At 42.5% G+C, this 27,310-nt stretch overlaps 1 protein-coding gene across 3 annotated transcripts; it reads right to left on the bottom strand.

Moving 5' to 3' along the window:
- Positions 1-1,482: 1,482 nt before the first annotated feature.
- On the bottom strand, positions 1,483-26,759 carry LOC144002047 (uncharacterized). Of its 3 annotated transcripts, XR_013278675.1 has the most exons (4): positions 26,532-26,759; positions 25,006-25,145; positions 22,198-22,423; positions 1,483-2,216 (listed from the first exon to the last, which is right to left on the bottom strand). XR_013278675.1 is itself a non-coding variant. In XM_077496920.1 (3 exons), exons 1-3 carry the CDS (start codon positions 26,585-26,587, stop codon positions 2,081-2,083), a joined length of 321 nt encoding a protein of 106 aa, XP_077353046.1. In that variant the 5' UTR covers positions 26,588-26,759; the 3' UTR covers positions 1,483-2,080. The 3 variants fall into 3 exon arrangements, 1 of the variants encoding a protein (XP_077353046.1); XR_013278672.1 differs by lacking the exon at positions 22,198-22,423; XM_077496920.1 differs by lacking the exon at positions 22,198-22,423 and having other exon boundaries at positions 26,543-26,759.
- Between the last annotated feature and the right edge of the window lie 551 nt (positions 26,760-27,310).

Here is a 27,310-nt window from a genome sequence, read left to right as displayed (position 1 = left end):
ATAACACAAAATAGTATATTTACATATGAATAGCATTTTAGATGATGAAATAAAACTTATGTTGTTTAGAGGAACATATATATTTTTATGTGTTTATGTTCGGATGAGTGTCTACAGCTACCAATGCATGTACGGTTACTATGATGATATATATTTTTAAATATCCCATACTCTATATAGGATATTTTAAATGCATACTGTATACACTATACAGGATTTAACAAATGGAATTATCAGATTTGAAAATTACTTGCCCAGCTGAGATAGGCGCCAGCAGCCCCCGCGACCCTTGTGAGGAATAAGCGGTCAAGAAAATGGATGGATGGATGGAAAATTACTTGCGCAGTTTTTGTTGCCTATCCGTTTATATAATAATAATAATAATAATAATAATAATAATAATGTGTGTTTTAATGGGTGAATGAGAGGTATTAATTTTGTACAATTTGTAGGTTGTAGCATAAAGACGTTCAGCCCACTTAGCTTTAGTTTATGAGCAGAGTCCATGTACAGTATATACAGTATGTCTATGCCAACACATTCACAATCATGATTTCAATGGTATAGTTTCCATTCTCCATATTGTCCATCGCTTTGTCTTGTCAATTAAAGGTGCTTTGTGGAGTTTGTGATTTTTTTATTTTTTACTCGTGACTGCAACCTCTGGCCTAAAAGAGTAACTGCAATCTCTGTGCAAGCTCTTGTGAGTACGTGCGCTCGAAGACACTCTTGTTATTTTTTTTTTTCAGTTTTCTTGGAGTCTTAAGATGGAGTTTGAGTTGTGCTCGACGTTGTACGCTAACAAATGTCTGCGGGGACGAGCAGGACATCACCCTCCACCTCTCACCTCCGCCAAGAAACTGTGGAGTGATCCATACTTAAGGGAAGATTCAAGCTGATAGGCACAGTTGGAGTAAAAAGCATGTAGAAAAATCTTTAACATTAACATTTTTAACTTCACAATGCACCTTTAACTCATTCACTGCCAATGACGACTATAGACGTCAAAAATCCAAGCAAACAGCCAGTGCAAATTTTGACAAGAAATTTGAATTTAGTTTTAGTTATTCATTGTTTTCATTCATAGTTATTAATCCTCATTGTTATAATAACAACGATGACAACAATTTCATTGCTAAGTGCTACCATCGTGCATAGTGATTGGTCTTGGTCTTACTGAGACCACAAACTGGGTCTCGACCTCCAGAAGTCAATTGCTCCTTATTTTTGTCAACTAAAGTTGGATTAAAACTCAAATACAATTAGGTGACTAAGTTATGACTAAGGCTTTAATTAAATTTAGTCAGAAGACTATAACTAAAACTAAATTTATTTATTTATTTATTTTTTTGTCGTTTGCTTGGATTTTTGACGTCTAGTTGTCATTGGCAGTGAATGAGTTAAATGTAAAACTGATGAAGTTTAGTTCGACGAGCCTTCAATAAGCTAAACTATGTGGCTAACCAGACTAGTAGCTGATCTGTGAGTCTCATCGTGGCAGATAAAGGTGTCTTTTATCCTTGTGTTGCAAACCTTGCATATTGCCATTGTCCTTCTTGAAATTGTTCCGTCCTACTCACTTTGGCATCAGCAATTCACCTGGAGCCATTGGTAGCCAGGGTTGCCAGACTTGTGGTGTATACAGATAAAAATAAAAAATGTTTCAAAAACAGAAGGCACAACAAAATTAAAGTTCTGCATTGTTTTATCCACAATCCAGAGATAGTCTGGGTTGGTTTGTATGTTTATGGAATTCAAATTATTTTTGCCATATCTGCTTAGCTTTAGCTTCATATTTTCAGGGAATTCAAATAAATATGCAGACATCCGCATAGTTACAGTATAACCACAGCCTGTCTTTGTCAAGGTCACTTAAGACCTTTCAGGAATTCCAACTAGTACACCAATGGCCGCAGATCTTTATCCAGATTTTGGATTATAGTACATTACATCATGAGAACTGTGTAATGTTTTGCAGGAACAGCTCTCAGTTGCAAACTTCAACTATAATACCACAAGGATGCTCTTTATAATAATACCCGGCCATGATTATGGTAAAAAGACTTTGAAAGATTTTGTACTAGATCCCATTAAACATCACACCCGAGTGCTCATCAGCTTCTGCCAGTGGGTTGTCAGCCATCTTGTCCAGGTTGGGGGGCCTTACCAGCGTTATGGACATCTGGCTCCTCGTCATTTGTCTAGACAACACAGACCTAAACGTCAAAGTTGACAAAGTCAGGTCAGTGGGACAAACAGACATACAGACAGATAGACAGATAGAATAAAGCTATGATTTTAGACTGTCCGTGAAGGTTACACCTGTTCAAAGTTGACAAAAAGTGACGCCATATTTTACATTATGAAAAGTGTAACTTGATGTTTATGCACAGCCATCATCTAGTTCAGGGACATGTCACGGGGTGGGTTGGCGAACAGTCTCAACACGTCGTCTGGCCAGAACGACATTCTATTACATTTATTTGATTCTTTCCAGATGAGTGGCACACGAGCGAATCCCGCCGAGTCGGCTTTATCTGCACTAACCCGCAACTCTCCCTGGCGAGCGCCTGGCGGGCACAACAAAAGCGCTAAAGCAATTATGACGGCGCTTTATCGTCTCCACGGTGACCGGTGGCAGGTCGGCCCCCATGCACGGGCGGCTTAGCGCACATAAACACGCCGACATAATGGCGGCGAGTCTGAGGAGTTGTTGCGCCTTTTTGCAGATAACGCAGCGGCTTTGGGTTGGTCGCTATGGCCGCCAAACAATGCAAAACAAATATAGAGATTATTTCGGCTGATAACTTGGGAGTTTAGTTCAATTTTCCTGTATCAACTATGAGGTTGTGAAGTCTGCCAGCAGCCAAACATTTTTTTTTTCACAGCAGATGGAAGATGACGAGAGGCGATAATAAACACTCGGACCAGCAAGCCTTTAAAGCCTCACTGAGTAGCACAAGCCTGATGACAACAAAGAGGATAATATGTTAGCCTCTAAATGGTCTTTGTTTTTTATTTTTACAAATCGTCATCATCAAAGACTACGATGACTTTGATGTTCATATATGTTCTGAGGACAAAATTGGCTGTGATCTTAACAAAAACGTCTAAACAGATGTTGTTTGAAGACTAAGTTGTCTTTGCTTACAAAATGAAGTTACATTCAATGAAGACTCGCGTTTTTGTGCCTGATCAAACACAAAGGGTAGATTTGTCAAAGTCGGATGTTTCAAATAATTTAGTTTTAAGTTCAGTGACATTTCTAGTCTTTGATGTTTCCCAAAAGACGTATGCACAGACAGATAAATGGTTTGCAAAATTTATTTACAAAAAAAACCCAAAACAACTAACAATTGCAAAGTGTCAACCGTAAAATGACATATGTCTCTGATGGTTAGGTAACATTACTAGTTCAAATAGTTCTGAATTGTCCTCATAGTACCCACATTGATTGCTTGTGCTGGAACGGATAGCCGTATTTGCCACCTCCTGACACTGACCCAGCTGAGCCGGTGATTGCTCGGATCGGCAGGGAGGTGTAGCTGGACAATTCAGTCTCTAGGTTGACCACAAGATAAACAGGACCTGGTCCACGTCTCAATCGTCCACCACCGATCTGCATGGGCTCATCACTGATGGCAGGGTTTGCCAACGGCTCCATGGCTGGCATTGCCAGTCCCTGGAGGGCCGGACATGGAGGATCTTCTTTGGAGGCTGAGAATGTGGTTGTCTAGCTTGATGGCTAGGATGATCAGTCCCTCCAAATCTGTCGTTTTGTCCCACACCGCTTCGTCCTTTATGAGCGGATTGAGTCCACAATGAAAAACAATACACAATGCTCTGTCGCCAGGGCCGCTCTCAGCAGGACACGAAACTCAATTGAGCAACGGACAGGTTTCTCTGTGTATGTTCCAACAATTGACTTCTGGCTTTCTTTCCCTTGACCAGATGATCAAAAACTCTTTAGTTCAGCAAGGAAATAGATGTGCGCAATTCCAGATTAGAATTACTCACCCCCAAGTAGCACTTTTATCTTTCAGCAGACTCATCATGAATTATATTTTTAAATTGTCATTGGAATATGTAAGGGGATGTTGGATAAAAATTAACAAACAGTGGTAAATAATAGTGATGGGACTTTTGTCTCTTTCAGGGGAGCCGTTCATTCGGGAGCCGTTCACGGCTAGCACGTTTATGGGTTTTTTTTTTGTTTGTTTTTTGGGGGGGTGGGGGGGGACATTGCCATTTTCATTTTTTTTTATTTTTTTTTTTTATTTTCGTAGAGCTCAGAATTGTTCATTCGGTAGTCTTACCGATTCAACGTCTTATCATCATTGCTCTTTTTTTTTTTTTTTTTTTTTTTTGTGTGTGTGCGTGCGTTTGCGTGTGTGCGTTTGCGTGCGTGCGTTTGCGTGCGTGCGTGCGTGTGCGTGCAAATACGTATACATTTATACTCATTAATTCACCTAAAGCCTTATAAATATCCCATTACCCTTCGCCTTAACCAGGTACTTCAGAATCTTGCCAGAGTCGTGAAGTTTAAATGGTCAGGAGACCAGAGAAAAGGTCAGAAAAAAATAAGGAGAAAAGAAAGATAAATCAAAGTGAAATCCAGCACCGACCAAACACTTCCTGCCTTCCCCATGATTACAAAATCAAAGTCTTACGCCAACCCCGGAAGCCTCTAAATTCCAGCAAATTTAGCGAGATCTCAAGAGACCAGAGGAAAAACTAAAGAGAGGAAGGAGGGAAGGATCGATAAGGCAGAGTGAGATCCATAGAAGCCAGTACATCCAATCCATCAAAGTGAAATCCAGCACCAACAAAACCCCTCCTGCGTGGTTACAAAACCAGTCTTATGCCAACCCCAGAAACCTCAAACTTCCAATAAATTGAGATCTCAAGTGACCAGAGGAAAAACTAAAGAGAGGAAGGAGGGAAGGATAGATAAAGCAAAGTGAGATCCACAGACCCAGCATCCACTGATTCAAGGGGCTGTGGGAGGGAGAGGCTACTTCTGTTGAGTTTCAGTAGATGATGGTGCGACGGATCTGGCATGCATAAGGACCACCACCAAAGAAAGAAGCCGTGAACCGCAGTCCAGCAAAGCGAGCACCGCCCCCCTCCCCGAAATCCCCAGGCCGCGGCAGCACCAAGGCCACCCCCAAGCCACCCGAGCGGACACCGGTCGGCGAGCCGACCCAGACGCCCGGAACACCCCCGCCCCAGCCCCGGCCCACACCCCCGAGCCCAAGGCCGCAGAACGAGGCCCAGCGGGCCCCCACAGCGCCCCACCGGTCCCCAGCCCCCATCCCCCCACGACCCCCCCGCACCCCACCCAAACCCGCCACCCGCCACGACCCAGGCCCCACCACCCCCGGCCCCCAAACCCCCGAACACACCCCGACCCCCAACACCCAACACCCCACCCACCCATACCTCCGGCCCCCCCAAACAAGCCGCCCCTCCCCTCCGACGACCGCCAACCCCCCCGCGAACCCGGCCCCCCGCGAGCCCCCCCCCCCCCCCCACACCCCCCAAAAAAACGTGCCCACCCCACCTCCAGCCGTGCGAGAGTAGCCCAGCGGCGGGAGGGGGGAAGCGGAGGAGGAAGCACCAGGGGAAAAGGCGGAACACCAGAACACCGAGCCCGGTGGGGAGAGGCCCCGGTCGTCACGCCAGCGTACTAGTGACACCTAACCCTGTTACTGAGTCCGCCAGCTCGCCGACTGGCGAGCTCTACCCTTACACCGTGAATGTGGCCCCCACCCAGTGTATATACAAGTGTGTGCGTGTGGTGCATTAAAATTGGGAGCAGGTGAGTCGGAGCAGAGGGAAAAAATTTCCCCTACTCCGACACACCCGCATCCCCCCAAAAAAATGAATATGTATACGTGTGGTGCATTAAAAATGGAAATGGAGGGACAAAGTGGTGGGGCAGGGACACAGATGGGGGGGACCACAGCGCTGCCAGGCACTGCAGTCCATCCCCTCTGATGGCTCCCCGCCCCAACTTACCTTGGACATGAAGTGCATTAAAATTGGAGGGGAGTTGAAGGGTGAAGACGGTGTTTCCACCCTTCCCCACCCCACCAAGAAATGTGTTGTGTGCCCTATGTGTATATTTACAAAGTGTATAGTGCAAAACTAGTGAAGTGAGTAAGAGGAGCGACCAGCGGGGCCTCACCCAACCCGGCGGGTGTAGGTGGCACGCACGCCCCCCAGCACCCCCCCCCCCCCCACCCCACCCGCCCCAACCCCACCCATCTGGCACCACAATAGGCGGGCCGCCAGCGCAGCAGGGCTACTGGACAGCCCACCGGCCACCGGAGCCCGCCCGGGGCGCCAGGAGTTCTACCGGGGCGGGGCAGGCCTCAAACCCCCGCCCGGCTCCCGGAGCCCGACGCCCGGGCCGGGGAGGGAGCCCCAGGCCCAGGGAGAGGGAGGGGGAGGAGGCGGGGGGCAGACAGGGAAGGAGGGGGGGAGCGGGGGGAAGACGACAAGAAGGCGAAAGGGCGGCTGCAGGGCAGGACGGGGGGGGGACAAGGGAAAAGGGACCGGGAGGCAGAGGAGGATGGGCGGGAGGAGGCGAGGAGGGAGAGGCGACGGGGGGGAGGAAGGGGGAGGGGAGAGGGAGCCACGGGGCACACCAGAGGCCCACCCGCCCCGAACCGCGCCGCCGGGCACGGAGCAGCGGACCGCGCCGGGACGGCACCGCCCCGGGCACCAGGGAAAGCACCCCAACACCGCACCCCACAGGGGGCCCAGGGAGCGGCCAAGAAGCAACCGCTACCGAGCAGACAACGGGGGGGGGGGGCAGAGCCACCCCCGCCTGACCACGGGGGACGGCGTCAAGAAAATTGACTAATTAGCATGCAGTAACACCAAGTGTTGATGCTTAGTGCCCACTAGAAATAAATCTTAAGGAGTTAGTGAGTATAGTGTCGTATAGTGTGGTGTGCTCGAGCCCACTAGCACTGACTATATAAAAATAAAAACAATCAGATACAAAATACCAAATACAGAAGCAGCGAAAACAGAAGTTGTAACGATGTGGTGGCTCTCGTTAACAGGCAGAATCTTGGCAGGATTAAGTTGCCAAATTAAGATTAAAATATTCTATGTACATAGACCATATTTGTTTAAATCTTGATACTTGATTTTTATTTAAGGCAGAGATTTTTTCCATTGAGATATAATTTATTAGTAAGTTTAACCAGTGGTCGATATTCAGAGATTGTTTATTTTTCCAATTGACAAGGATTATTTTTTTAGCAATAGTAAGGGCTATAAATATAGATTGGGATTGTTTACATGGTAGCTCAGTTATTGTTAAGTCACCTAGTAAACACAATCTTGGAGATAAAGGAAGCCTACAGTTTAATATATCAGCGAGCTTTTCCAAGATTTTAGTCCAGAAATGCAGCACTGGAGTACATGACCATAAAGCATGAAGATAAGTATCGGCAGTGTTTTGTGAGCACTGGAGACAAATGTCGGAGTCAGAGAGTCCCATTTTTTTCATCATATATTGTGTAATATATGTTCTATGAAGTATCTTATATTGGATAAGTTGCAAATTTGTCTGTTTGGTCATTTTAAATACATTCTCACAGATTTGGGTCCAAAAGTCTGGTTCCGGAACTATAGACAAGTCTTTTTCCCATTTTAAAGTCGGTAAATACGTTTTATTTGTGTATAAAAATAACTTATATATTTTTTATATTTTCTTTATTGTTGTTGGAGAAAGCTTTATAATATCTTTAGCTAAGACAGGCAGTTGGAGCGTATCCTGAAGTGTTGGGATTTGTTTCTTAACCATACTTTTAACTTGCAGATAATGTAAGAAATTTCCATTTTTTATTTCATATTTCTGGACCAAGTTTGTATACGATATAAACTTATTATCTGAGAAAAGATGATGAAGGTGTTTAATTCCTTTCTCCTCCCATAAGCTTAAATGGAACGACTGATTATTAAGTCCAGACCCGGATGGGTCTACTCCAGCCACATTTTCAAAGAATGACATATGGAATAGTCTAATAAATAACATTTAGTGTGTGTTATTCTCTTAGAACATAAGAAAATATAAATGTGTAGTGTACAACACTTTACATACATTGACCAGCACGTGCATGTGTACAACGCTCCAGCGATATTTTGACTGTTTAGTGACAGACAGACAGTAGAGTATGGAGTTAGAATCATGCCAAAACCCCGTAAACACAAAAAACGTGATCTACGTACACAAAACCTGTTCTACGTACAAAAAACGTGATCTACGTAAACAAAACCTGATCTACGTACACAAAGATGCATATCTTCAATTACAACAAAATGTTTTGCGTAGGTAAAAAGCAATTCTACATTTACGGATACTCACGTGACTTTTGGCAGCGATATTCTGCCGAGCAGTTTTACATGCCGAAAACCCATGATCCACACGCGCAAAGCCAGTATACTTTACAGCAGGGGGCGCTGTTGAATCAGAGCCGTATTGAGAGAGCGTTTGGCCAACTCGTTGAAGAACTACTACGATGTGATTGGTCAACTGCTGGTCACATGACATACGGACGCCTTGTCCACCTTACCGCCGGCTTCACTTCTTGTTTGGCATGAGCAATCCATGTTATTTATTTATTTATTTATTTATGTATGTATTTATTTATTTATGTATTTATTTATTTATTACGTCCGTGTTGTCAGCCTGCGAATCCACCTCAGAGTCTGACGATATTTTTATTTTTTTTTTAAACTTTGAGCCAGGACAGCACAGTAGCGATTTTCTAAACATTTTCTTAACTCAAGAATTATGGTTGTACACACGCTTTGGGATCGGTGAGTATCGAGCAAGAGAAAAAAAGAAAAAAAAGCATTGGGCTAGCCACTAGGCTAGCATCACGTTGAATGACGCAAGCACGCTTCTCTCCTGCAGCACTGATATATATATATATATATATATATATATATATATATATATATATATATATATATATATATATATATATATATATATATATATATATCACAACTGGAGTAATCATGCGCTTGGTGATCAGCGCACGGACTTCTATATTATATGTAAGTCAGTGGACGAACAGCCCTCGGCGGAAAAGCATTTTGGGATCAAAATATGTATTGTCAAGCGTACCGGAACGCTGACAGACTGTGTCAGTACGTTCTTTGCACTTTGACAAGTACCAGAAAGCTCAAGGGAGAATTTTAGAAGTGCCGGAGCTCCGTACCGGTGCGTTCCGGCGCACTTAAAACACTAGGGGGATGAACGGCTCTCGATAAAGACTCGGTTCCCATCGTTCACTCGATTCGTTCATGACCGACACATCACTAGTAAATAAACTGCGCTGGAAGCTACTGCAGCGGGTGGTGGGGGGGCGTTCCCCGAAGCACCCGTCGGGTAAATGCTAGCGGTCAAAGTGTCAAATCGATCAGCCAGCATGGCTGCCACCACTCTGAGTTATTTCAAGGACTGCTCGTGGCGACCCACCAGCTGCCCTTGAGTGAGCAGGGTGTGGCAAATTTGATCTGAGTCTGCGGGATCCATCTGGTCAGACTATTCTGTCAGGTATATATGAGGTATGCGGATCGCAAAAACACAGACACAGATAAAACGGTTTTCAAAATTATTTACAAAAACAAAACAAAACTGCTCACAATTGACAAGTGGAAACAGAAAATGCTTACCAAATGGCATGGGGTAAAAAAATTTGCGGAAACAATAGATTAACAAAAAGTGCTTGCAAAAAAACAGCAAAGACAACGAAACCATGAAATCTACTGACAGAAAAATCTGAGGAATAAATTTTTTTTCCCACATCATGCCGGGATGGCGGGGGCCGTCAGACATTAATTTGTGGGGGGTCGGTTGCTGGAGAAAACTGGTGTCTGCACCACACAGGATTTGGTTGCACCCTTTTTTGGTGAGGTACAGCATGACCATATTTGCCGGTATATAGTTATCTAAAACCTGCAATTACTGTCACGCCGCCACCGGCGTGACGGCCCATGCTTTTATTTTTGTGTCCATGTTTCCTGTCTTGCTTTGAAATCCTAACTCTCCTCTCACCCCAGGCCACTTGCCCTTCCTGCCGCTCCATCATTACCGGTCCCCGCCCATGATTACCAACACCTGCCACCAATCAAGACTCACAATAAAAGCCATCTGCATTCTCCCCTCAGTGCCGAAGTGTCACAGTCAGTGCATGGAAGCGTCCCACAGTCCTCATGACCTCGTTCACGGTGCCTTGTGGTTTTGCCTTGTTTTTGTGCTTTTTCCTCCCCAGTGGAGCGCCTTTTGTTGTCCCCAGTACCTTTTGCCTGTTTTTTCCTCCCGAGTGGAGCGCTTTTTGTTCTCCACTTTTTTGAGTCCCCGTTCTCCTCTCAGTTTGAGAGGAGACACCTGTTGGCCGGAAATAAACCTGTTGCCTTGGTGGCCTACCTTACGCCTGCGTCTGAGTCCTACCTTACCTCGCCTTGTCAATTACCAGGCATTCACTTCAGGGTGTACCCTGCCTACTGCCCGAAGCTGGCTGGGATAGGCTTCAGCACCCCCCGCGACCCTTGTGGGGAGTAAGGGGATAAGAAAATGGGTGGATGCTTATCTCAATTTGGATACCGTAGGTTCATATGAAGTAAAGATTAACAGTGACTCAAGATATATTTGCAAAATATTTTACTGTTACAAGAACTGTCTCCAACAAGCAGCGTCTGACAAAATAAGTGAATTATTTTATATCACTTTAAAAGAAGACATTAAAAAAGGCTTTTCTTTTATGTGAACGTTACTTGTAGCTCTAATAGTGAGGCCTCCAAAACCTCTTCCCCTAGCCTTCCAAGAATTATAACCAATCAAATCAGTGTTTCCCAACCAGGCGTACATTGTCTTTGATATTCACAAAAATACCTACAACGTTCACTGAAGACTACACTGTCTTTGATGTCATTAAAGATGAAAAATTGTCTCAGATGTTAAAAAAAACAGTTATTTACGATAATTATTAAAGTTGCAATTGTTTGAATTTTACAAAAACACGGACCTATAGGTTCGTTTTTGACTCTAAAATTGTCAATGATTAGAAAACAATGTACAGTTATAAACACAACATACAAGTAGTTCCTGTACTCAAAAGACCAAGATTCTTTGTGAGTATAGACTGTGAAGAACACAAATGAATGTCACTGTCAATGAAGATATTCGGATACGCGTTTAAATGACCAAATATTTGGGTTAACAAAGCAGCAACCCAGGGGTCCTAATTGGGTTTTCAAAATTTTGCGGATGTAAGCCTGCCATGGTTATTGACTGCATGCAAATGTAGACACTCACAGGCCTCCTCGCAATTAAACCTTCGAATAAGCGCCTGCTATTCTCTGTAGTTGCATAAAAAGTAGGTCCCTGGGCCACTAGAACACACTACGTCCTTTTGTTTGGTCGCGTTACACAACACCAAAGCTGAAATTTGATGCCGGTTGTAGCCTTCAGGGTCCGCCTGAAATCATTAATAAAGGAGATGGCGTCACACCACTACGAAATGGCATCGCAATAGTGCCTCATAAAAGGCAACAATAAAGAGCATTGTAGCTACAGAGCAGGCCTCGATTAGACACTGGCTTTATGAGCTCATTATTTATACCGATCGCTGCCGACGACCGATCAGCCGTCTATCTGCCTCCTCGGCGTCATATTGGGACACGGCTGGCCGGGCTCGCTGTCTGTCTTTCTGATGAAGACGCCCACTTAAACAGCAATTAAGATGCATTTCCCGGGCCCGCCGCGTTATAATTTCCCCGTTTGAGCCGCGCGGGTATCAATATTCCGCTGACGTGACGGCTAAATCTCCCATCAGATGAAGGTGTGTGTGTGTGTGTGCGTGCGTGCGTGCAGGAAAGAGGCCCTCGGCATCACACATGGACATACAAACACATACTTAACAAACTTAAATGCATACTGTCCCTGAAAACAACAATTGACGATGGATGGATGGATGGATGGATGGATGGATGGATGGATGGATGGATGGGAGATAAGACTTAAAAGAAAGTTACGATTTCAAACTGTCCCTCAAGGCAACACCTGACTTGGCAAAGATGATGTAACATTGCTGAGTTAAAAAAAAAATAAATAAATAAATAAATAAAGTGTCTAACATGGTGATTATTTAGCATGGTCAAAGCTATGTGAACTTTCTATTTACTGTCTTTTGAGTCCCTCGCCGTTGCTTCCTGAGATTGTTTATCTGCCCGTGGGGAAGGTTCTGGGTAAAAGAGGTAAGGAGGGAGGAGAGACGAGAGTATTTGAGGCTTGTTATTTCAGCCACTAACAGGACAATGAATTCAGCCGCTTTATTGAACACATGCAATTATAGCACGTACACACCACACGCATGCACACGCACACATACAGAAAAAGCTATTCACATTCAAAACACTGTGTGCGTGTGCACTCGTGTGCCCGTGCCACGTATCATTATTATTATGTCCATCTTTCTTTACTTGTATTATTGTTAATATCATAATGTCCAGCTTTAATTCTTAGGTGTAGCATTCTCATTTTTATGACCATTCCATTAGTATGTCCAGCATATAATTAATATTATGTATGTCTTTAAATTCATCTTATTATTATTGTTCAAATCAAATCAAACTTTATTTATATAACACAACCTGAGAACTATGTAAAAAGATATGGTGGGGCACAGAGAAACCATGTGAGGAAAAACACTCGAGGGGAGCTAATTCACACTGATAGGAATGACAGGGCACAGCCACAGGGCTCAGTGCCATTGTAATTATGTGTAGCTTTAATTCTTATTGTTGTGATTATCCATCCATCCATTCTCTATAGCACTTATTTTCACTCGGGTCACAGGTTTGCTTGAACAGATCCCAGATGACTCTGGGTGAGAGGGAGGCGGGGCACACCCTGAACCGGTGGCCAGCCAATCGCAGGGCACATATGGGCAACCATTCACACTACGGACAATTTTGAGTCCTAAATTAACCAATTAACCTAACGTGCATGTTTTTGCAACATGGGAGGAAACCAGAGCAAAACTCACACAAGCATGGGGAGAAGATACAAGGCAAGGCAAGGCAAGGCAAGGCAAGTTTATTTGTATAGCACATTTCATACACAAGGCAACTCAATGTGCTTTACACGAGGAAAGACAACACATAAGCATCAAGAAACAGTAGTTAACATTCAGAGGAAGAACAATAAGTGAAAATAGGTTACAAACTAACAATCTTAAAACATTATTCAACAAACTTTAAAAAATTTAACATAAGGAAGTTTAAAATGATAATGATAAAAATAAAAATAAAAATAAAAATAATAATTAAAAAAAACACTTAATTAAAGCTGTTTAAAAGTCCCTAATCAAAGGTATAAGAAAAAAGCAAAGTTTTTAACCTGGATTTAAAAGCATTTACACTCGGGGCTGACTTCACTTCTGTTGGCAGCCTATTCCATCTGTGTGCAGCATAATAGCTAAATGAAGCTTCACCATGTTTGCTTCGAACTCTGGGTTCCACTAGTTGGCCGAAGTCTGTAGATCTCAGAGCCCTGCTGGGTTTGTACTCAATCAGCATTTCTTGGATATATTCAGGACCCAAACCATTTAGTGATTTATAGACGAGTAGCAGAACTTTAAAATCGATTCTACAGCTGACAGGGAGCCACTGTAAATCCTTAAGTACTGGAGTAATATGTTCTGATCTTTTTGTTTTGGTCAGAACTCGAGCTGCAGCGTTCTGAATGAGCTGCAATTGTCTCATGTTCTTTTGAGAGAGTCCAGTCAGGAGACCGTTACAGTAATCTAGTCTGCTGGAGATAAAAGCATGGATAAGCTTCTCTTGGTCTGCTTGAAGCATGTAGTCCTTCAGTCTGGATATGTTTTTCAGCTGGTAAAAGGCTGTTTTAGTGATGAATTTAATATGATTGCTGAAGGTCAGATCTGAGTCTATTAATACCCCAAGATTTCGAACTTGGTCTTTAGTTTCTAAAGACAGTGACTCAAGCTGTTTTTTAACAGCAATCCTCTTTTCTTTATTGCCCACACAGGAAGGTCAGAGCATGGATTTGAACCCACAAACGTTGAATTGTGTGGTAGATATATGCTAAGAAGTTGACCAACATGCCGCCATCATCATTTATTATTATTATTATTATCATTATTATTATTATTATGATTATTATAGTAGTAGTAGTAGTCCAGCTTGACTCATTATAATTGCCATGTTCATCTTTGTTGCTTAGTATCATTATTACTATGCCAGTTGCATACTGTCTATTTACTGTAATTCATATTATTCCATCGATGAAGATGGCCCAGTTTGAATTATTATTTATATGAACGTTAATATGTTGGATCCCCAACTGCTTGTCCAAAGGTCACAAATGAGTTAGCATTTACCCATTACTGCAAATGAATGGCTAATTGATAGCCAATTCAAGTTCAACCAACTAGTCTCTCACTCAAGTCTCATGTTATGATAACAGCAAATCTCTGCGCCGCAGCTCCAACATGGTGAGCTCATACTGCAGCAACAAAATGACGGGGCAGTGGGGAGAGTAAAGCGGGGGGTGGTCTTAAAAGGGAGAGAATTGGGAAAAAATAGCAACGCAAAAAAAGCCTCGGTGGCGGTAATAATGTGTCACATAATGGGAACCTGGCATCTTTTGTGTGATAAGTATTAGATTTTTATTTATTTATTTATTTATTTATTTATTTATTTTTGGCGACCGATGCAATTGAAAATTGATAGTGCTGGTAGTACGATCCCAAAATGTTGATGATGGTAAAGTGCTAAAACTGAGACAAGAAACATCTTTTCTTTTTTTTCTTTTTTTTTTTAAAGGTTTTCTTATTTGAGCAAAAATCATTTCTACTGTATGTAGCGACAAAGTGAATCAAAGCTTTCACCAGGTCAAAATCTTGCTGGTTTGTTGTTGTCCATGTGCGTCACTCCCGTTAGCGTGTTAGCACGTTAGCGACGTGCCACATGGCGAGTGGGAACAGGACATCAGCGGGGTGCTTCCGTGATTTTCTAGACTCTCCATCCGTTTTTGTCACTTATCATTCTCGGCATGATATATAAAACATGCATTGTGCGTTATGAGTCTGCAGAAAACACCAACACACTATGACAACAGACACTTGATAAAGCTAAAGCGCGTGTGTGTGCGTCATCTTCCCCACTGTCTTCACCACCTGCTCCAGACAATATCAACTAGACTCATTTATCTCACCACAGGACACACACAAACACACAGAACGCACACGCACGTATGCATGCGCACACACCTTTCTTGGCTAACTAAGTGGGGTGTAGTTGTATTGTTCTTTACCACAGAACAACACATTGATGTTTTGACTAATGTGAGGCTTATTTGGATCAATTGTGCTTATTTGTCATGTGAAAGGCGTCAGCTTGTGATTGATACACATGTAAAGGTCTTCAAGATGATATGAATGAATGAAATGAGGATGGATGGATGAATGGCATGAGATGAGAGCACAATGCAACCACTACACACTTAAAGTGTGTCTAAGCTTCGACCTTGACACCTCTAAAATGATGGCCAAAAAAGCCCTAACAAGAAAAAAAGAAAGACTTGAAACATCAAAGACCCTCAAATGTGCATCCATCCATTCGGCACCCAAAAAGACAGAAGGGAAGCACAATGGAGAAGTGCGAAGCAAGCAGGAAATTGAATGTCAAGGACTCTTGTTTGCTCCTGACGGAGGAGCTGGGAGTGTTTGCCTGAAGGCGACGCGCAGACAAAAGGGAGGATGATAAAAATGGCAAAAGAGGGAAGATGAATGGATAATAAATACAGATGGGAAGAATACCAGACGCATTCTCATGTCATATTTTGACTTTTGTCGAGCCAGCAGCATTCTCAATCAACCTCGTTCTGGGTGTGTGTGCATGCGTGCCTGCTTATGTGTGTATGTGTGTAGTATCTACATCTGGCTCTATTAGTCACACTGCAGGACTCGATGCAAGGTTGACGGATGAACATACAATACACTGATCTCCTCACGCACACACAACCACGCAAACACATGTATGCAGGAATTAAATACATGAGGAGGCCCACTCATTAGTCTCCATTTTTTTTTTCCATGTTCGCTCTTTGTCCACCTCTCACATTCCACAGTCGCTGCGATCTTAAATCTTCATGTCCTCGTCTCCTTCTTACGTTCAGACCCTCATTAATGTCATACTTGCAGTTGCATTCAATTCTTATATCATCTCATTCTATCATCATATGGTCACATACTGCATTGCATCATCATATCCTTGTATGTTATCATACCCGATAACCTCAAATTATTCCCTACTGATTCCATATATATCACCACACACTGATAACTTCATATCATTGCATCACATTCTCATCTCATTCCATCCTTGCATCTCATTACACATGCTCATATCATATACTGACATCAGCATATCATCAGAAATTGATCTCATCTTCTATCCTCATTTTTTTGCATCCGGGCGGCACGATGATTGAGTGGTTAGCATGTCCGCCTCCCAGTTCTGAGGACTCCGGTTCGAGTCCAGGTTCCGGCCTTCCTTGGTGGAGTTTGCATGTTCTCCCCGTGCCTGCGTGGGTCTTCTCCGGGTACTCTGGTCTCCTCCCACATTCCAAAGACATGCATGGCAGGTTCATTGGGCGCTCTGAATTGTCCCCAGGTGTGCTTGTGAGTGTGGATGGTTGTTCGTCTCTGTGTGCCCTGCGATTGGCTGGCAACCAGTTCAGGGTGTACCCCGCCTACTGCCTAAAGCCAGCTGGGATAGATTCCAGCACCCCCCGCGACCCTTGTGAGGAATAAGTGGTCAAGAAAATGGATGGTTGGATGGATGGATTTTTTTGCATCCTAAATTCTTGCATTCTCAGGTTATGCTCTTCTAATTCCATGCACTCATAAGTGTTGAAACACCATAGTTAATTGTAGTTTGGCAGAATTAAATGATTAACACTGAGACTAGTGTAGAGTACTTCCAACACTACTCAGGGGCATATTCACTAAGAATGCGCTGCGTCCAGTCATAGCGTGAAATATTGCACCACAATTGCACCTGCAGTCTGCGCCCAGTTACCCACCTATTCACTAAGGATATTGCTCGAATCATATACCGGCGCAAACACGCCCACAAAACTGACAGCTTGGAGCAAATTTGCACCTGATTTACCACACATGGCAATGGATTTGCGCCAACAACATGGTTGTTATAGTAACAGTTGCGAGAAAGATGACATTATCAGAAAGCGAGGTTGGACCGAGAGTAAGCGGTTGTAGCGCCATTAAGCAGAGAGGACGACAACGACGTCATTCGTTCATAAAGTACAAATTGTTGGTGCGATCATTTTTTAAAAATATATTCTCAGAGGTTGGCGTGGGCGTACAGTATGCATCTGGCACGTAAGAATGATCGGAAAATGCCTCCCCGCCATTGCCGATCAGCCCGGGTTACGTTATGTGTCCTAAACCAACATTGAGGAATGTCCCCTTTCTTTTCTTTCTTTTCTCTCTCTCTCTCTCTCTCTCTCTCTCTCTCTCTCTCTCTCTCTCTCCTCTCCTCTCCTCTCCTCTCCTCTCCTCTCCTCTCCTCTCCTCTCTGCGTGAACAGCCAGAGAGCGACGGTGCACCGTGCCATGCACTGCTGTCATGATCCCGGGATCGAGGTTGCATCAGGTTAATACATGATTTCCATAAACGTTATTTGCGTCACGCAAACGCGGTGTTGCTATTTGCGCTGGCGTTAGTGCATTAGACACTGCATATCAATGAGTCTCATTTGCATTGGGGTGGGCATATTTTGCGCCAAATGTATGCAAATTACCTAATTTACATACGTGCAAATAACACCGGCGCACCATGATCTGTTTGGCCGCGCACTTAGTGACGGATTTCCCCATCTGCGCGTGTTTAGTGAATTGGGCGCTCCCAGATTGCTCAATTTTTGCCGGTTAGCGCGATGCAAAGGCGACGCAAACCTTTAGTGAATAGGCCCCAGTTTCCTATCTGAGGATATGTCAACTCATTCAGGGTTAATCTCACAGTTTGTTGAGCCTGCATTCTCATATTATTGAATCCTTACCTACTCCTCCCCTTGTTGCCTCAAATTCACATACATTATACCTCATATTGTCGCATTCTCATGTCATCCCTTAAACCATTGCATTGTCCTATTGCCTTATGTCTAAAATGCACCCCTGTACACATCTTTGTGTGATTACATCTTCATATCACATCATAGCATCCTCATTTTCTCATCTCTCTCAACCTTCCTGATGTAATTGCATCTTCACCATCACATACTCATCTCGTTTTGCTCCCACATCCTCAAAGCCTCACCCTTGCCTTCTCATGCGCTCATGTTACTGAAAGAAAAGTGCTAATGATGTATGTTTTTCCTTCAACAAATGCCAATTAGCTGAAGTTTGATGATAATCACGATGATGCTGATGATGACAAGCACATCCAACCTGAAGTAAATCACAAGCATAATGAAGAATTATGGTCTCTCTATCACGGCAATCACGCTTTTGTTGTGCTAATTAAATTCAGCGGGATGAGTGTGGACCAGAGCCTGCCGGTTACCGGGCGGGAGAGAAAGATGGATCGGCGGTAAAGCTCTCCCGCTCGTCCCTCCAGGCACTCGCAGATTGGCTTTTCTTTTTTTTTTTTTGCATGATTTATTGTATTGCATCAATCTTTTTTCCATCTGTTTGTGCGTTTGTTTATGGATGGCGTTGTGTTTAGCCACGCGTGGGCTTACTTGTGGAAGCGGAAAAGAAAAACAAGTCCAAGTAAATTAATTACGGAAAAATCCTACTTACAAAACACACTCAAATAATAATAAGCATCCGCTTATATCCGGAATTGAGGGATTCCCTGGTGCCACAGAAGCAATAACTAATTGCTAAAACTATGCACATTACTATTAGAGCCATGCTGCTGCAAAACCAACCTGTCAAATTTCAACTCGTGCCATTCAGCTGCAAAGTTAAGCTTGTTACATTTACACAGGCTAGAATGTAAAGCCCTCATATTTCTCTACTCTTATCCGGCTCTAGCTATCGGCAATTTATATAGCTTCAAAGAGCAATTGAATTTTTAACATTGTCTATAACGTATAAGATAACATCATACAATTTAAAATATAAAATGGAACATTTTCTTCTTTTCATGACTGTTTCAGTACTGTCAAGAAAATCACGCGAGTGACTTGCTCTTGCGATACCTCATTTTATTGGACAAACCAAAAGGACCAACAACTTGACCTCCATTTCTCCTTCACTTTTTTTTCTTCCTTCCTCTTTATTTCTTCCCTGTACTCTGGATAGTTTTGGTCATTTTGACACAAAGTCCTCTGGGTCAGGGCTTTGCTTTACTCTCTACTCTAACTTTTGCACTGGTAGCACTGGTGTTGCTAACTTTTTCAGTCGGTTGCACTGCACAGGATTTGGTCAGACCTTTTATGGTGTATAGTCATCTCAATTTGCATAACATAGCTTCATATGGCTAAAAGATTGACAGTGACTCAAGATACATTACAAAGTATTTTACTGTAACAAGAACTGCCTGCAACAAGCAGCGGCTGGCAAATCAGCTCAATTATTCTATGTAACTTTAAAAGAAGAAATTGAAAGAAAAAAGGCTTTTATTTCATGTGAACATTAGTTTGTTCAAGACAAAGGGCCCAGCTCTTACAGTGAGGCCTCCCAAGTCATCGCTCTTCGCCTTTGGAAACGCAAAGCTTCACAGCCGGCCTAACATCATAACCAATCAAATCAGTGTTTCTCAACCAGGTGTACGTGAGCTCATTATAGCAGGTATGTGGAGATTCATTAAGGCTCAGATGATGAATAAAATAAAATAAAACTGCTATACACTACTATAACTGAATATATATATTTTTTTTGTATTTTGTTTAATGTGTTTAAAGGCAACTAATGTCAAGACCTTCCAGTTTTTTTATGGTAAATGGTACAAGAATTATAGATAAGAAAGGCAAGTTTATTCTTTATTTTGATTGATTGACATACCAACTACTGGAATGGAGGATGGAAGCCTAGTTATTTGATTCGGGAATTCCAACCCTTTTTTCCGGCGCTGCACCTGCGGCGATGTGCAGCAGTGAGCTCGGTCTGTGTGATTTTGTTTTCATGTTTGTTTGTTTTTTGTTAACCATTGTGTGAATGGTGTTTTTGTCCTTTTTTAACTACGGAGAGTTAGTCATTATGTATTTATAGAATGCTTTGCATATGAACATTGTCGTTCTCTGAGCCGTTTTTACAGTAACTGTCTTTGAGCGTCACATTATACCCACCAGATTGCTCACAGCTATTTCTATCTTTTTTCACGGCCCCTTTCTGTGGGAATGCGATAAAACTTTTTTTTAAATTTATTTTATCTGGCACCCGATGGGCCGTACAATTGATGGCACAACAAGAATGAATCAACCACTTCTCTAAATCCTCCTCCAAATTTGCAAAACCATTGAACTACATGTGCTGTTTCTTGCCACACAGTTTCCGATTCTTCTCGTGAAGAAACGCGCGAAACATAAACAATGACGTCACACATGATGCTCCTATAGCAGTGTTGAAAGATAAGTGGGGTTGATTTTATTATTCTCAGCCAGGTCTACCAGATTAGTTGTAGTCGAAGGGTCAAGGCCATCCTGACAGACCAACTTTTTACTGCGTTTCGCTATTTCCATCGGGAACGAGGTTGGCCTTTTCGAAGAAGACGAAGTCCAACTGATACCTGAGATTGTTTGTACCAACAGCTGTTGAGGCACTGTTGCACACGCTCTCCGGGGACAAGAAAGATTTATCTCATCTAATCTGAGTGACTTAATAGAATAGCAAAGTGATCTTTCACCCCATCATGCTTCTTGCTATGTAAGATTTTATAAATTGATAGAAAAGCCCACATTGTTTAGATATTTGCGAATTTTAACGTTTAATAAATTGTTGCATTTCTTCCTGAGTTTGAAGTGTCCGACTGCATTTGAACGCACCTGGCGTCTCATGATCATTGTTTACGTTCCTGTTAGCTGCTACCTGCTCATGACGGAGAGTCCAAGTGTAGTGCAGCCTCATTTAGTGTAGCCCACAATACAGCAGCATTATTTACTTTGTCCATCCATCCATTTTCTTAATCCATTACTCCTCACAAGGGAGCCTCTCTCAGCCCGCTTCGTGCAGTCGGCAGGGTACACCCTGAACTGGTTCATTATTTATTTTTGCTTCATTTCAATTTCATCTGTTCGATACTATAAGCAAAAAGTAACAGTTTTTGTTTTTGTTTTTGTTTTTTTAATGACAGAAAACAAACATATCTGTATATGTCTGCTTTCCCTTGTTTTCTGACCACCAGAAGGTTTTGGCTTTTCATATTGCAATATATGGCACATTTTACTTTTTCTTACAGCCACGGTCCACTGCTACCTGTCCACCACTACAGCACTGATAACCTGTCACACCGCCCTCACTCTTCCGACACTGCATGATCACTTTTCAGTGTCAACTGGAGGGTGGCGGGGTTGTTGCTGTTGGTTTTTTTGTTTTTTTTTTTGTTTTTTTTGGGTTTTTTCGGCGTGCCTTTTTTTTTTTTTCCTCTTCAAGACAGAGCACGAGGACAGGGTGCTTGTGCAAATCATTACTATTATTTATTTTTATTTTATTTAATACTTGAATTTTTTTTTTTTAAATGAGGCCTTGCAGCAGCACCCCCTCCAGCAAGTAGCACTCTAGGCAACCGCCTAGTCCGCCTATGCCCTGACTCTTATTTCTTCACACTACTCTGAAATGTTTTGAAAGTTTTCTGTTAGTGTTTTAACATTGTCAATGTATGTTCTTTCATTAATTTTTGTATGTTACTTTTGTTTTGCTTCTGAATGTTGTTAACCATTGGTTAATTGTTGCGTTTGTTGATGCTTATAGGTTGTTGTGTCTTTGCTTGTGTGAAGCACATTAAGTTGCCTGACTAGAGCCATGTGGCTGCAAAGACAAATTTGTCAGATTCCCACTTGTGCCATGTGGCTACAAAGTCCAACATGTCCGGTTTTTTACTATTGCTATGTGGCTACCAAATCTATTGTATTATATTCATATTATGCCATGTGACTGCAAAAAAAACTTACCACTTTGATAATAAAGCCATGCAACTACAAAATCCAACTTGCTTCATTCACACTTGGGCCATGTGGTTGCAAAGTCCAATCTGTCAAATACCAGTTCACGCCATGGGACTTCAAAGTCCAGCTTGTCACGTTGATACCAGGCCATACGGCTGCAAAGTCCTACTGTCATATCCTTATTGCTGGAAGATCCACCTTGGCAGATCCACACTAGTGCCACTGCCATGTGCTGAAAACGTACAAAAAAATAAAAATAAAAATCTACCATGCTGCAGACACACACATACACTAATATTTCGCTTGCACTTGGAGAAATTCCCATAGCCGAATTAGCAAATGCTAAATACTGCCACATCTGAATCTGATGAGTTGAATTCATAGCCATATGATAAGTTGGAATTTGCAGCCACACGGCAATAGTAAGAATGATAGTTTGATTTTTATTTTCCCAGCAATTGCTAATTAATAGTAACAGCTCACTGCTAATGGCTAACAGATTTTGACTTGTGTACGATACCAACAGATCTCTATTGTTGCAAGATCACTATTCATTTTTAGCTCAGTTTGTGGCGTCAGTTGGTACTTTTGTTTTGACTTCTCGCCTCATGCTGCTACAGGGTGAGGAGGCTGCTGGGGGATATCCCATAATGCACCTGACCCCCACCACACCACTCACCATCTGCTCACATTCATCCTCCATCCATCTTAGTTACTTACTCTGCATCTTCTGTGCTCGGAGCAGGTGCTCCTGCTAGACTCACTTCTATTATTCACTTGCTTTCCTATTAACGCTTTCGCATTTGGTTACTCTCGCTCATCATCAAACATTCTTTGCTCAAAGCAGATGGCCCCAAAGCCCAAGTTTTTGTTTTTTTTCCCCATGCTTTTTGATCCCACATGCTTTCTTGGGTGAAGCTTTGAGATGCTAGTCTGTTGAAAGAATGAAATGCGGCATGACACTGGCATTAATCCAGTAAATTGTTTTTTGTAGCCTCATGGCTCTAGTGCGAATTGAGTTGGACTTAGCAGACGCATGGCTCTACTAATATACACACTAACGATATTGCAGCTGCATAGCTGTAGTTGTAATCTGACATGTTGGACTTTGCAGCTGCATGGCACTAGTGTGAATCTGGCAAGTTGAACTTTCATGTCACATGACATAGTATGTAACCTGTTGGATTTAGCAGCCCCATAACACTAGGAGGTAAGCGCAAGTTACAATTTTCAATAGCATGGCACAAGCACGGACCTGCCAAGCTGGACTTCGCTGCTGCCTTGCACCAGTGGGAAACCAAGTTGGGCATGCCTCACGGATACCTAATAGATAGATGACTTTGCAGCCACATGGCAAGTTGGCGATTGCAGATGCTTGGCTAAGTATAAATATGAATAGCTGGAATTTGTAGTCGCATGGCACAAGCATGTTACAGTACTGCCAAGATGGGCTTTGCTGCCATATAGAACCAATATAAATACAAAATGATGGACATAGCACTAATATGATAGTTATGATAAATAGGACTTTGCATAGCGCTCATAGGACTCCGACAAGTTTGCTTTCACAGCCGTACGGCAGTAGTATGAACCTGCCATGATGTATTTAACGATGACTGATTAAAAGCTGAGAGTAATTAAAGTCAAATCTCATTTCTTCCCGTCACAGATAAACAAACTCTGAGTCCCAAAGGCTGAGAAAAGATATGAATATTAAAATAGTCACAGCACACGCACTCCTTGGAGGACAATAAATAATCATTAAGAAAAGATTAATTCATTACTGACAAACAGCGCTCTTCTTTGTGCTGCACCTTGTAAAGAGTTAAACACAGCGTATATTATTATTATTATTATTATTATTATTATTATTATTATTATTATATTTATTCAGTACTGATAACAATGACTTTCGTTGGTTTTATCCACTGTCAAGTTTGATTAGACTAGTTTGCACTTGACAAGTTACGAAGGTTTTTAATGTGTATTTGTATCTTGTGACTTGTGTGACTCGGTCACTCATTTCCAGAATCGTGTTTATTTAAGGGTTCAATAGATCACATGTTAGCACAACCTCAACGTAACAGCCTGGAATGGTGCGGTCAGACCGAACGCAAGTATAGTGTTTATGGTAGCACGTTTCCAAATATAGATAATGCAGTGGGTGCGATTGCGTGTTGGGCGATGCGTTTGCAGCGATAATGTTGATACTTTGCCCATTTCGCTGTGATAGACTGAAGTGAACTTTTGGCAGCATGGCAGGATGTGTTATGCCAGTGTTGCCCAAACTTGCCTGGGTGTTTCTGAGCAGACCAGGTGGGTTGTTATTGTCTCAAATTAAACCCTTTACACAAAATACTAAAAGTTCTGAGTTCCAGCCCTTCAATAAAGAAAGTAAGAAACACGATACATTCAAGAACTTGTAACAAAGTCAGAAAATGGCTCCCTCCCTCTTCCAACCTCCTGCTTCCATACACCATCAAGAGTTTTAAAGAAAGGTAAAAGTGATACAGGAAATGTTAATTTATCCACTTCATTAGTCATTTATATTTTCAAACTGTTCTGTATGTAAAATGTTAGTCATCCTCTATAAAATAGTTTAACCAGATTTATATTATTTCCATTGGTAAATACTACCTTGATATTGTATGATTCAATTTTCAGACTTTCCGGAAGGGATTAATCACCAAAACCGAGGTGCCGACTTCAGTTTTTTACTTTCATTTGGGTGAAATGTTTTCCTACATATCGTAAATGTAGTTAAGTGTCTGTGGAATTATCTTTTTTGTGTTTGCCTTCCAGCATGCGGCTAACCTCTTCTGTGAGGTGACAGTGTTGCTATCTCCGCAGGAAGGCCCGTAGGGATCCAGTTGCAACTTGGGAAATCTCAGCCAGTTTGCGTCCCCCCACTTTGCCTGCCGGGCAGAGAGACGTGGAAGAGGTCGCATAGGCCTCTGGGGAACAGAAGCAGAGAGGAGGAAGAAGCTCATCTGTCAGTTATCAGTGGAAATGAGTGATGAAAAGTACACGAGCGAAAGAAAAATTAGGATATTGTACCTGCGTAGCAATATTAGAAATATGTAATATAAGTTATTTTTTCAGCCGCATGGCACAAGTATAAACCTTTAAGTTGACATTTTCAGTCAGTAGTAAGTAACCTGACAAGTTAGGTTTCTATAACTGCATGACACTAGTCTGAATCAACTAGGAGTTTCAAGCTAATAGCACTAGTATGAAGTTAACAAGATGGACTGCATGGTGCTAATTTGAATATGACAAGTTCAACTCTAAAGGCCAGCGGTACAAGTCCATCAATTTGAACTTTGTAGCCACATGGCAGAGTAAGAATCAAAAGCTGTATGGAAGTAGGAAGAATCTAACAAGTTGGACTTTGAAAACCACATAGCTATGTTGTGAATCTAAAGCTGCATTGAACTAGTATAAATTCAACAAAATGGACTTTGCATCTGCATGGCCATAGTAGGAATTGGGCAAATTGGACTTTGCAAACACATTGCACTTGTATAAATCAACAGCTGCATAGACTAGTTTGGATTCAATAAGCTGAACTTTGAAGCGGCATAGTTTGGTATGAATCTAAAGCTACATATGGTACTAGTATAAAGTCAACAAAGTGGACTGGGCAGTCACATGGCACTAGTGTAAATCTGACAAGATAGAATTTGGAGCCGAATGGCCCAGTAGGAATCTGCAAAGTTGGACATGGTGCAAGTAGGAATCCAACCAGATGTATGCAACCGTATGGCTCGAGTATGACTCTACAGCTGAATGGCACTAGTAGGATTCCAAGAAGTTGGACTTTTAAGCTGCATGGAAATAGCATGCATTGTTCTCACAAGTTGGGCTCGCCAAATTTGCCAAGTTGGACATGAGGCTATAGTAATCCAACAACATGGACTTTGCAGCCAGATGGTATTAGTACATACCCAAAAAGTTGAACTTTGCAGCCACATAGCAAGAGTACAAATCTAATCAAATGGCCCATTTTCTTATGGGTGATGCATGCTTATTCTAAATGTAGAAATGGAGTCTCTTGCTTGTGTTTTGAGAATCTTCCAAATAAAGCTGATGTTTCTCCCTGGACAGCAAATCATGAGCAGATTGGCATTGATTCTTCTACACTCTTCCTTGCAAACATCCTAAAAGGAGAGTTTGCCTCTTCCTGATTTGCACATAAAGTGGCCTAGTGGTGAAAAAGTGCTTCGGGTTGTTGTGACCGTCACGCTGAAGACTCGTACTGTCTTTCTGATTGGTTTATCTCCCCAACATCGGCACAGTTTAACGTAATGAACCGCCAGTGATTTTCTTCACGCACTCACCAAACACGCACCCTTTGCACACCCTCGCTGCCTCCCAGGGAGATGCCAGCGTTCATCTGTTTCCTCCATTCGCTCGCTGGTAAGCACTTTGGAAGCTGACAGCGGCCATCCTTCACCGAGCTTCACCATATGCTGCATGGCTGTCACCCAGGAGAGCATCACACATGCTCCAGATGCTCCCACATGCACGTTACATGCACCGGCACAATAACACACGAGTGCAGCCATTTGCGCACGCGTGGCTCGAGTAATAGTCTGATGAGCTGGATTTTATAGCCGCATGGTGCCGCAGGCGGGTGGAGTAGGCAAATATATTCATTCCTATTCAAGTAAGATTACTCTTACTTTGAAAATCTGACTCATATGAAAGTAAAAAGTAGTACTCCGGATGAGTAACTGTATGTTATTATTCAGTGAAAAAAAAAGTACCACATAGCTGATTTATTTTTTTAAAACACAGCAGTAACATCAAATATGCTGTGTATGAAAAAATATACCACATTGTGAATTTTATGTGCCAATTCCGATATTGCCCAACAATATCATTTTACCCAGCAGCCACATAGCCCCAGTGTGAATCTCACAAGTTGTAATTTTCAGCCACATGGCCCAAATATGAATCCACAGCTGCATAGCACTGGTTTGAATCCAACAAGTTTGGCTTTGCAGCCACATGGCCATAGTAGAAAACTAATTGAATGTTAAAGGCTTATTAAGAATATGCCAGTTAGACATGGTCCGAGTATGAATCGACAAGTAGAATTTTCAGCCACATGACA

This window comes from Festucalex cinctus, chromosome 1 (assembly GCF_051991245.1).
Source record: "Festucalex cinctus isolate MCC-2025b chromosome 1, RoL_Fcin_1.0, whole genome shotgun sequence".
NCBI classification, from domain to species: domain Eukaryota; kingdom Metazoa; phylum Chordata; class Actinopteri; order Syngnathiformes; family Syngnathidae; genus Festucalex; species Festucalex cinctus.
This window is presented reverse-complemented; position numbering and strand designations above follow the sequence as displayed.